This window comes from Bufo gargarizans, chromosome 3 (assembly GCF_014858855.1).
Source record: "Bufo gargarizans isolate SCDJY-AF-19 chromosome 3, ASM1485885v1, whole genome shotgun sequence".
Lineage (NCBI taxonomy): Eukaryota > Metazoa > Chordata > Amphibia > Anura > Bufonidae > Bufo > Bufo gargarizans.
In genome coordinates, this window is record NC_058082.1 from 284,123,359 (window position 1) to 284,136,248 (window position 12,890).

Sequence of the window (12,890 nt, forward strand, 5' to 3'; positions counted from 1 at the left end):
GTGGAGGAATCCCCGGGGTGGCGAGTCATCTGCTTCTCTACTCGTCAGAAGAGATGCTGAGCAAGTGATAAGAGAGTGCTATAACATTACTGTAACAGCAGATGTGGCTATTCTAACATTATTCCTGGAGTATCTGGAGATTGAAGCATTTTTTAAATTGTGCTGAATTTAGCTATAAACCATATTCTTTGTGAGATAACCAGTTTAGAACATTGCAGGGAGGTAAAAAGAAAAAAAATATCACAGAAAATAATGAACTAACACAATCGATGCAAACATTATATATGGACTAAACCCTTAAGCCTCATGCACACGTCTGTGGAACACGGACCGTGTGATACCAGCCTGGATTTCTTCTGAGTGCAGGAGCGCACGGCGTCATTGGTTGCTATGACGCTGTGCGCTTCCTGCTGCCGGTAATACACTGGTATATGGTGTATCACTGTACTGCAGCGGCAGCAGGAAGCACACAGCGCCATAGCAACCAATGATGCCGTGCGCTCCTGCACTCAGAAGAAATCCAGGCTGGTATCACACGGTCCGTGTTCCACAGATGTGTGCATGAGGCTTTACTCTGATATGATAAAATCGAAGACTCTCATCCAATATATTTAGATCAAAACACATCTGTGCCCACCTACCAGCACCAAGGTGGTCTCGTCAGGCAAGTCCTAATCTAAACCTACCTATGCCGTTGGACATCTACACTCAGGAGCGCAGGCCCTGCACATATAGTGTGCTGCTCCTAGTTACCTCTGTGCATCCAGCAACTGATGAGAGGAGGAGCCTGCGCAGCTATATGTACCACCTAATCAAGGTCACCTGTGGGATAGGTGGGGCAAAAGTACACAAAAATGCTACTCCCAGAATAGAAGAGCATTCACACCTGAAGGTGCCACATACATTTATCAAAAATCACAGAAAGATACAAAACATCCTGCACAATATGATAACTAAATATGTGGATGTACATGGCAACATTTTTAAGGAAAGGGAGGTAAGAAGTTAGTCAGAACCAAGGGCCAGTTTAAAATCCGACTTTAGTCGTGACATGTCAAATAGATATGACAAAGGTCAGAAGCAAGGTGGCCATGCATGTAATATACAGCTATGTACACTCTTTATACTCTTTAGGCCACATGCCTTCCGCACTTGTGCAGAATAGAACAGACGGCCCATTGTAGAAATGACTATTCTTGTCTGCAAAACAGACAAGAATAGGACAGGTAAAAAAAAAAAATAATTGTGGGGCTACGGTGTGCTGTCCGCATCTATTGGGGCCCCATAAAACAGAATGGATCCACATCCGAACTGCAAAAACTGCAGCTAGGATCCGGACCAAAATAACGGTCGTGTGCATGAGGCCTTATAATAACAACAACATACTAAAGGTTGGGGGGTAAATGCCCATCACAAAATATAAAAATACTGACAGTAGAACAAAATTAGAAACAAAACACAAACATAGCTGTAGATTGGAGGGCTACACAAGCATAAAGAGTCACACACTGGCTATTCAGTGGCAGATTGGGAAATGATCCTGAAAGGTACAGAGCAAGCAAATTGTGCTCAAGTTCAAGGCAGATCACGATTGAACCAAAGTACTAAGGTCAAGGTACAGTTCTAGAGAAAATAAAATAATCACAGTCAGCGGAGTACTGGCCACCGGAATCATCCGTACTTTACAGCCTGTATTATAGCACTTCGTAGGCATGGACCTTCTCAGAAAAGCATTAACTAGCCGATACAGGACATGAGGCCCATGCAACACATGTAACAAGCCAAAAAGAGGGCAGATCTGATAAACCACAACTACTGCATAAGGCTACATGCACACGAACGTTGCTTGTTTCCGTGTCCGTTCCGTTTGTTTTGCGGATAGGATGAGGACCCATTCATTACAAGGGGTCCACAAAAAACACAGACAGCACACCGTATGCTGTCCACATCAGTATGTCCGTTCCGTTGCCCCGCAAAAAAAATAGTGCATGTCCTACTTTTTTCCTAGTTTGCGGCAAGGATAGGCATTATTACAATGGATCCTCAAAAAAAAACGGATCCAATACGGAACATCATCAGTTTTTTTTGCGGATCCGCAATTTGCTGTGTGCATGTAGCCTTAGGCTATGGAAAGTAAAGACACACACCACAAGAGATCCACAATCTAGTGACTGCTGCCAGAGAAACGTTCAAGATCCCAGCATCCATACAGTAACATGAAGTCTTTATTTCATCCATTACAGGTACACTGTGAAGAAGGCTACTTTCACACTTGCGTTTGGTGCCGATCCGTCATGGATCTGCACAGACGGATCCATTCAGATAATACAACAGTCTGCATCTGTTCAGAACGGATCAGTTTATATTTAACATGGCCAAGACGAATCAGTCTTGAACACCATCGAAAGTCAATAGGGGACGGATCAGTTTTCTATTGTGCCAGATTGTGTCATAGAAAACTGATCCGTCCCCATTGACTTACATTGCGTGTCAGAACGGATCCGTTTGGCTCAGTTTCGTCAAGCAGCGTTTTGGTGTCCGCCTCCAAAGCGGAATGGAGCCAAACTGATACATTCTGAGCGGATCCTTTTCTATTCAGAATGCATTAGGGCAAAACTGATCCATTTTGGACCACTTGTGAGAGCCCTGAATGGATCTCACAAACGGAAAGCCAAAACGCCAGTGTGAAACTAGCCTAACATACGCGTTTCAGGTGCACTACTCGCCCTTCCTCATGGTTATAAATAACCCCATAATTACTATTATGCATGCGAGCCAATGAATTCATCTTGTCACCAAAATTACATCTATCAATTAACTTAACATATTAGCTTTTTCAATTGATATATATAATTTTAGTTTCAATCATTTTTACACACGTGTTCACATTCTACTGCTTGTTTGTGTGGAGTCTTTATACGGTTATTTTTCTCTAGAACTTCCTCGATATGTGACCCCACCACAAGATGAATTACTTGAAGCCCATGCTTATATGAAGTTGTAAGGTTTTCATTCACATGAGGAAGGGCAAGTAGTGCACCTGAAACGCGTAGGGCCTGCACAGTGTACCTGTAAGGGATGTTCTTTACTGGATTAAATAAATACTTCATTTTACTATATGGATGCTGGGATCTTCCACGTTTCTCAGTCTGGGCCCACAGCAGTGACCCCCACCAATATCATACCAGATCTGACAATGCAATCTTTGTTGCTACAACTTACAAAAATCATCAAATTTGGGTCAGTGATAAATACGGGAAAACAAATGGTTTGTTCACAGTTCTCACACAAAAGCCATGGCCTGCCAAGAAAACCCTGAAAATTGCCAGCTTGACAGCTCCCATTCACTGGTCGTCATCACTGTGACCTACCTCGCACAGTAGAGGAACCTAATGTACTGACACTGTATCAAGTGAAAACGAAATCCCACGATTTACCATGCCGCCCTCAAATGACATTGCAGAAGTACCGAATCATGCTGCATCTAGTAGAAAAATAGGGAAGGAATCCACATGACCACAGACCCAGCACGATTTTCTTGCTGGTGAGACAACCTTTAGAGAAGGATGTGATTTCTGGCTGCAAGCGTTACTCAGCAAAAGCGTAAAATCTCCGGCATTTACACTGATCGTGTCTGACTGCGCAAAAAATAAAATAAACTATGAAAATCCAACAGTACAGAACCAAAGAGGTTATCCCAGGACAAAGATTGGTCACTTGTCCACAGGATAGATGGTAAATGTATGATCACTGAGGGTTCAACTGCAGGGGGGGCTCCAAACCCCATGTTCGGCAAGCATTTGAACGGAGTGGAGGGGGGGGGGTCAAGAATACATCCTGATGCTCCATTCAATACCTATATGGACTGACAGAAACAAAAGATCAGCGACCACACACTTCTCACGTATCCTTATAGGAAAACCCCTTTTAGACTACCTGCATGCAGTGCGGATTTGTATTAAAACAGCATCAGAAAGGCAATAAAAACCAGAGATTAGGCTGTGTATTTATTGCAGTTTTTTGTTGCCGATTTTTCTTTCCATTTTAAAAAACTCCATTGAAGTCGATGGGAAACAACGCTCTACATAAAGGTGCAGAATCGCACAAACCGTTGACATGCTGTGGATTTTAAAATCCGCAGGTCAATTTCCATGCGTATAAAATACAGAGGGGGTAATTTATCAAACAGGTGCCCATAACAACCAATCAGATTCCACCTTTTCTAAAGGAGCTGTCCAAAACGAAAGGTGGAATCTGATTGGCTGCTATAGGCAACTAAGTCAGTTCTACTTTGCAGCAGTTTGATAAATGACCCCCATGAAATATACATAAGACCTGACATCTCATATAATACAGTATCAGCAGTGAATGAAGTATCTGTGGTTCTTCTGCAATGTGTGTAGGTAACCTAAAGCCAAGTCTACATGTGATGGAAAATACTGAGGACAATGCACTGCAGTTTCTGCAAAAACTAAAAAAAAAACTGTATGTATTACATGCAGTTTTGCCACAGAAAAGTTAGCAGACCTCACACTCTCTATTGCAAAGGATGAAGTCCACGGAGGAGAATCGCAGTACAAGTTGACATGCTGCAGATTTCAAATCCACACTCCAGGTCAATTTACGCTGCAGGTTTTGTACACAATGTGTGGATAAGACTTCTGAAAATGCCATCCACTTCACTGGTACTGTACGCAGAGGATTGGCATCAAGTCCACAGTCAAATCCATGGCTAATGAGTCACATGTGAACCCAGCCTGAGGTTGCTGCTACACAGGTGCATTCCCAAAATCAGGTGCGGATCATAAAAGAGAAAAAAGTATTAGGGCTCTTTCACACGAGCGATTGTGCCAGACATGATGATGTTTACACTGCCTGGCCCTGTCAATCCAAGTGGGCACAACCGATGCAGAGAGAGCAGAGCCTCTAGGTGTTACCGCAAACCCCCCGTTGCACCTAGAGCAGGGATGGCCAACCTGAGGCTCTCCAGCTGTTGCAAAACTACAACACCCAGCATGCTCAGACTGCCTACAGCCACCAGCAGGGCATGGCGGGAGTTGCAGTTTTACAACTGCTGGAAAGCCGCAGGTTGGCCATGCCTGCCCTAGAGGCTCATTTGCCCGTATTAAAACATTATTTTTCTCAGCAATGTGGGCACATATGAACATTAGACCAACACAGAAGCCTTCAGCTGGCAAAAGGTCAGCCAGTTTCATAGGTACAAATCTGCTGACAAATGCCCTTTAAGAAATGATACCACTTCACCTTTTTGGGTGGAAATCCGCTGTGTGAACATTTTCATTTACCGCTACGGGATTTTTTAACTTACACATTTAGCGCAGTGTGAACATAGGCATATGGCAGAATTTTCCAATATGGAATCCAGGCACACACCGGAAAATGTATCAATTCTGTCCTCCAGTATTCAGGCACACACCAGAGACCATCAATACTGTCCTCCAGTATTCAGGCACACACCGGAGACCATCAATACTGTCCTCCAGTATTCAGGCACACACCGGAGACCATCAATACTGTCCTCCAGTATTCAGGCACACACCAGAGACCATCAATACTGTCCTCCAGTATTCAGGCACACACCGGAGACCATCAATACTGTCCTCCAGTATTCAGGCACACACCGGAGACCATCAATACTGTCCTCCAGTATTCAGGCACACACCAGAGACCATCAATACTGTCCTCCAGTATTCAGGCACACACCAGAGACCATCAATACTGTCCTCCAGTATTCAGGCACACACCAGAGACCATCAATACTGTCCTCCAGTATTCAGGCACACACCGGAGACCATCAATACTGTCCTCCAGTATTCAGGCACACACCGGAGACCATCAATACTGTCCTCCAGTATTCAGGCACACACCGGAGACCATCAATACTGTCCTCCAGTATTCAGGCACACACCAGAGACCAGCAATACTGTCCTCCAGTATTCAGGCACACACCGGAGACCATCAATACTGTCCTCCAGTATTCAGGCACACACCAGAGACCATCAATACTGTCCTCCAGTATTCAGGCACACACCAGAGACCATCAATACTGTCCTCCAGTATTCAGGCACACACCGGAGACCATCAATACTGTCCTCCAGTATTCAGGCACACACCGGAGACCATCAATACTGTCCTCCAGTATTCAGGCACACACCGGAGACCATCAATACTGTCCTCCAGTATTCAGGCACACACCGGAGACCATCAATACTGTCCTCCAGTATTCAGGCACACACCAGAGACCATCAATACTGTCCTCCAGTATTCAGGCACACACCGGAGACCATCAATACTGTCCTCCAGTATTCAGGCACACACCGGAGACCATCAATACTGTCCTCCAGTATTCAGGCACACACCGGAGACCATCAATACTGTCCTCCAGTATTCAGGCACACACCGGAGACCATCAATACTGTCCTCCAGTATTCAGGCACACACCGGAGACCATCAATACTGTCCTCCAGTATTCAGGCACACACCGGAGACCATCAATACTGTCCTCCAGTATTCAGGCACACACCGGAGACCATCAATACTGTCCTCCAGTATTCAGGCACACACCGGAGACCATCAATACTGTCCTCCAGTATTCAGGCACACACCGGAGACCATCAATACTGTCCTCCAGTATTCAGGCACACACCGGAGACCATCAATACTGTCCTCCAGTATTCAGGCACACACCGGAGACCATCAATACTGTCCTCCAGTATTCAGGCACACACCGGAGACCATCAATACTGTCCTCCAGTATTCAGGCACACACCGGAGACCATCAATACTGTCCTCCAGTATTCAGGCACACACCGGAGACCATCAATACTGTCCTCCAGTATTCAGGCACACACCGGAGACCATCAATACTGTCCTCCAGTATTCAGGCACACACCGGAGACCATCAATACTGTCCTCCAGTATTCAGGCACACACCGGAGACCATCAATACTGTCCTCCAGTATTCAGGCACACACCGGAGACCATCAATACTGTCCTTTCACTTCTCTACAAAGTACACCACACAAAAGGAGGGCTCACACCAGGCCAATAAATTTTGGAAAACTGGTGCAAAGGAAAACACAAGAAAACGCAAAGGGGAAAATTAGTCAAAACTGGTTTAAAGGAAAACTGGCTTAGTTGCCCATAGCAAACCAGATGCCAACTTTAATTTTCCACAGGAGCGCAGAAAAATGAAAGGTGGGATCTGATTAGTTGCTATGGGTAACTGAGCCAGTTCTACTTTACACCAGTTTGATAAATCTCCCTCTCAGTGTTTGCTCTGCATGTGTCATCTGTGTTCCACGAACACTGTACAGCTTAGAGTCAATTTTCAGAATATCTCCTTTTAAAGAAGCACTCTCGCGCAAAAAAAATAAAATAAAAAATTCTCTGACCTGTTAGAAAGGTACATGATGTAAATTGTAGTGAAGGTACGCGACTGTATTTGTGAGTTATCCCCTCCCTTCTGCCCTTTAGCTGTCATGTGATCAGCCTGACTTTCCAAATAACACAGCATCTTATGTGTGGACAGGAAGTCAGTTTCTCTATGTATTTCTATAGAAGGCTCAATGTCCGTCTCATAGGAACAAATAGAGAAGAAGCTGCGGAATAGTGCCGTTATAGAAGTGCGTAAAAAAAATATATATATTTCCTCTCCTGTGTCAGTTGAAGAGCAGAGAGTTAGTCACATGAGAGCTAAAAATTAGAAGGGAGGGGATAGCTCACAAATACAGTCACTGATAAGATTACCTTCACTACAGATTACATCAGGTACCTTTCTAACAGGTCAGAGAATAAAACATTTTTTGTGGGAGTTCTAATTTAATGGTCCGTGAAACACGGATGGAATCCTTGTTTTTCACAGACCCCTAGACTACAATGGGCATGATGGATCCATAAACAGACAAAATAGGGCATGCTTCTATGCTAAAACCACAGATGCTTGAATACACACATTAAAATGAATGCATACGTGTGCATGGAAACTCGGATGTTCACTGATGTCTGAATGAGGCCTTACACTGCATGTATAGTCCATTCCAGGCTTTAAACCAAAAGGTCCAAACTCCTACATTAGGGCACCAAGCATTACCTCTATGCCTCATAAGATGTTCAGTGACCTCCAAGTCCATTCTGTCGATTTATGGCAAATAGATCTAGAATCCGGAAAGTCAAGGCTGATAGACACCAAGTCTCCTGCTCCACGGTCTGAGGGATGCACAGTTTCACTTCTACTTTTTCTCCCTCCCAAGATTTATACACAAACCCAACCTCCAAAAAGGAGTGACCAAGGATTACCATAGACTAAAAATACAGTACATGTGCTACTTGCCAGCCTCACACCCATGAAACTGATTTCTTAAGTACACTGTCATGATGCTTACTTGGGAGGTCATCTTCGGTTACCTTTGGTCTAGAAGAGCACACAGCCTAACAATCTGTTCTATGCAGCAGAGGTATTATGGAGAGGACTTGGCAACATTACTTGTCTAGGTGCAAAGGACAAGGCTTCTAAAGGCAGAGTAGAAGACCTCAGCGGGTAAATTTTTTTCTGGACATTTAGTAACTTTCACTTTTAAGTCAATGGCCTCAATTCAGGGCATCATGCACGCGACCGTATGCATTTTGCAACCCACGAAAATACGGATGACGTCCGTGTTGCATCCTTTCTTTGTGCGGACCCATTGACCTCAGTGGGTACGTGCTCTGCTTTTTGCAGCCAACAACAAGACATGGTCTATCTTTTATGGAATGGACATACAGATGCGGAAAGCAGATCCATGTGCTCTCTGTATCCTTATGTCCGTTCCATAAAAAGTCCCAATGTCACTCCAGTAAGGGTACTTTCACACTTGCGTTGCTGGATTCCAGCAGGCAGTTCCCTCACCGTTAATGCCTGCCGGATCCGACAATCTGTATGCAAACGGGTACCATTTGTAGACAAATCCTGATGCGGATCCGTCTCACAAATGCATTGGAATACCAGATCCATCTCTCCGGATCTGGTATTTATCTTTTTCACATTTTTAAAAGGTCTACGCAACCGCAGACCGCAAAACCGGATCCGTTTTTCAGGTACACTTGGGGCAGGATCCAGCATTATTGCATTTCAATGGAAAATAATGCCGGATCTGGCATTCCGGCAAGTGTTCCGGAATTTTGGACGGAGAGAATACAGCAGCATGCTGCGGTATTTTCTCAGTCCAAAAACCGTACAGCGACTGAACTGAAGACATCCTGATGCCTTCTGAACGAATAGCTCCCCATTCAGAATGCATTAGGATAAAACTCCCCGAGGACGAAACTCAATACCGGAAAAGTTCAACGCAAGTGTGAAAGTACCCTTACAAAGATAAAACATAAGGCAGCAGTAGTGGACATCCATATCTATAGGCTATGCCATAAATGTTTGATAAGGAGCCCCATGGCACAACCATTCACTACCAAGCAAGTTCAGAAAATAGCTTGCTCGGTTAGTTTGAGAACTCCCATATAAGCAGGTGACCACAAGGGACCCAGTAAACAATGGTACAACACTGGCTCTGCTTTTTTTTTCTTTTTACAAAAAGTTATCCCACTGGACAACCCCTTTAAATCTGTGCAGGTTTTGTCTGCTGCATGTGGGCATTTTCTTAAATCCAATTCATATGCATTTTACAGTAGCAATGTGCAACATGTGCACATTCCCCAAATGACTTCCTATGAAGACGATCCTAGTATCTGTGTTTGAACGCGACTGCGGTGTGCGGCGACCGCAGGGGAGAAGTATGGAGATCAGCAATGATGGAGATTTCAGGAACCAAACCTGCTAAGATATCGTAGTGACGATACAACCCATTTCAGAGAAATCTATATGACTATGCAGGGTTACTGCAGAGATCAGAGAAGAGTTCAGAGAAGAGCTACTAAACTGGTACATGGATTGCAGGATAAAACTTACCAGGAAAGGTTAAAAGACCTTAATATGTATAGCTTGGAAGAAAGACGAGACAGAGGGGATATGATAGAAACTTTTAAATACATAAAGGGAATCAACTCGGTAAAGGAGGAGAGCATATTTAAAAGAAGAAAAACTACCACAAGAGGACACAGTTTTAAATTAGAGGGGCAAAGGTTTAAAAGTAATATCAGGAAGTATTACTTTACTGAGAGAGTAGTGGATGCATGGAATAGCCTTCCTGCAGAAGTGGTAGCTGCAAATACAGTGGAGTTTAAGCATGCATGGGATAGGCATAAGGCCATCCTTCATATAAGATAGGGCCAGGGACTATTCATAGGATTCAGTATATTGGGCAGACTAGATGGGCCAAATAGTTCTTATCTGCCGACACATTCTATGTTTCTATCATCTCTGCACCTCATCCCTACACTGAGCATAGGGCAGATTAGAGAGAAGCTGAATGCACGATTACACAACAGCAACCTGGCACAGAATAAGATCTCTGCTGTATGTCACAATATCACTTGGCTTTAAATAAACTGTGTCCAGGCCCCATGAATCACTAAAATATGTAGATATCCAGATACGGCATTTATTTGAATGTACCTAGCCCTGCACAGTGAATAATCGGATTCGGTTTCACCACCTTTAGCAGCATGTGCTGCGGAGGAATTCTATAGATCTGCAGACATAGCCGGTTTTTGTGGATGGACGGCTCCGGAGCCATAGCTAGGGTCACTTCAGTGCCCTCCCAGCATCCCGCACCCAGAGCAGAACAAGTCCAGGCTGCCAGCACAGCTACACCCATGGACTGCGCATTTCAGGTCCTTCTACATCTTATCTACGGGGTTCATGTCAGGACTTTGATTAGGTCAGTGCACAACGTTCACGTGGTTGCTCCTCACATTCCAATGAACATTTGCTTTGTGGCCTGGATCACTGCCTTGCTATATAAGCCAAGTTTTAGTCTGCACACAAAAGACAGTTTCTACCATAGGACAGAATTCACCGTTTTATCAGTAATGGCAAACTGTGCAGGACCTGAATCTGGCGATACCCATAAGATAGCTGCTGGTCTAACTCTCTCTCCCACCCCCAATACACATGCATGCTCAGCTCAGAGTGTGCATGTGTCCTGACCGGTGGCAGATTCCTCTGGCAGTGGCTTATCTCCCTAAACACAAAAGGGTGGGGTAGCTGAAATCCTCATCTCTCCGATAACTGAGGCCTCTTTCACATGGGTGTGTGCACCCCGTTGCCGTATTGCGGATCCGCACTACACAGGTGCCGTTCTGTGGGCATTCCGCATCATGGATGCGGACCCATTCACGTCAATGGGTCCGCAAATCCGATGATGCAGAATGGTGCGGAACGGAAAGCACGGAACGGAACCCTACGGAAGCACTAAGGAGTGCTTCCATGGGGTTTCATCCCATACTTCCATTCCCACGGACTGTGCTCGTGCATTGCGGGCCAGACCACTGAGAGAGTCAGGAGACCCCATACACATTATATGGTCAGCCAATCTTGTGTATGGCCAGCGACCCCCACCAAACTACCACTATGATGTTACAACTGCCAGCTTAATGCTCACACAGAAGGCCATCTACTTAGTAGTGACTGTGAAATTCACTACTTTGGCCAAGGACATTAAATATGCAATTTTTTAATGGATAAAAAAGTCTTACACAGGCTCCCGCCTATTACAATCAAGTCCTGACATTAGCTGCAACAAAAGGGCACGTTCTAAAGTACCTTTGGAATGGTCCATAACTGTTCTAGGTCTGCTCATCCTGGAGATAATGGCTTTTAGTAGTGTTCCTAAAACATCACAGATGTCTTCGTAACCTCTTCCAGACTGACAATTTGACAAATTTTACTCATCTCTGTGTAACTACAGTAATTAGTATGAACGTATCCATAAGTGAGGCTTAAAAAAACAACCTCAGCTAGGCATGGAATGGAAAAATGCTCCTGAGGGACAGACATACAGTGGATATAAAAAGTCTACACACCCCTGTTAAAATGTCAGGTTTCTGTGATGTAAAAATAATAATAATGAGACAAAAATAAATCATTTCAGAACTTTTTCCACCTTTAATGTGACCTATAAACTGTAAATCTTTTAGGTGGAGGGAAGATAAAAGATAAAACTAAAATAATGTGGTTGCATAAGTGTGCACACCCTCATAACTGGGGATGTAGCTGTGTTCAGAATTAAGCAATCACATAAAAAATCATGTTAAAACAGGAGACAGCATACACCTGCCATCATTTAAAGTGCCTCTGACTAACCCCAAATAAAGTTCAGCTGCCCTATCCTGAAATTGTCTTAGTCGCATCCCACAGCAAAAGCCATGGTCCACAGAGATCTTCTAAAGAATCAGAGGGATCTCATTGTTAGGTCTCATGCACACAACAGTATTTTTTCACAGTCCGCAAAACAGGGTTCCGTTGTTCCGTGATCCATGTCCGTTTTTTCTTCCTTAATTTTTGGAGGATCACCAGACCAGAAAAGTGAAAAAAAATAAAATAAATCTAAGTCAAGTTTGCCTTGAAAATGATAGGAAAAAAAACGGACACAGATCACGGATGCGGATGACAATCTTGTGTGCCTCCGTGTTTTTTCATGGACCCATTGACTTGAATGGGTCCGCGAATCATTGTCCGTCAAAAAAATAGGACAGATCATAAGGACAGGAAACACTGATCATGGACACGGGTGACAAACGGTGCATTTTCAGAGTTTCCAACTGACCCATTGAAAGTCGGACACGGATGCACACAACGGTCGTGTGCATGAGGCCTTAAAATGTATCAGTCAGGAGAAAGGTACAAAAGAATGTCCAAGGCATTAGATATACCATGGAACACAGTGAAGACGGTCATCGTCAAGTGGAGAAAATATGGCACAACAGTGACATTACCA

General features: G+C 44.2%; 1 protein-coding gene across 5 annotated transcripts in view; it reads right to left on the reverse strand.

The window, feature by feature from the left end:
- The window catches only part of LOC122931983 (NADPH--cytochrome P450 reductase), an 84,306-nt gene that overhangs the window by 46,521 nt on the left and 24,895 nt on the right, over nt 1–12,890 (reverse strand). The window contains exon 1 of one of the 5 annotated variants that reach the window (XM_044286113.1): nt 8,114–8,168. The exons of the other annotated variants lie outside the window; for them this stretch is intronic. Within the exon in view, the coding sequence (XP_044142048.1) occupies nt 8,114–8,153 (40 nt within the window). The 5' untranslated portion in view covers nt 8,154–8,168. Of the gene's footprint in view, nt 1–8,113; nt 8,169–12,890 lie in introns of those variants that run through there. 5 annotated transcript variants of the gene reach the window in all.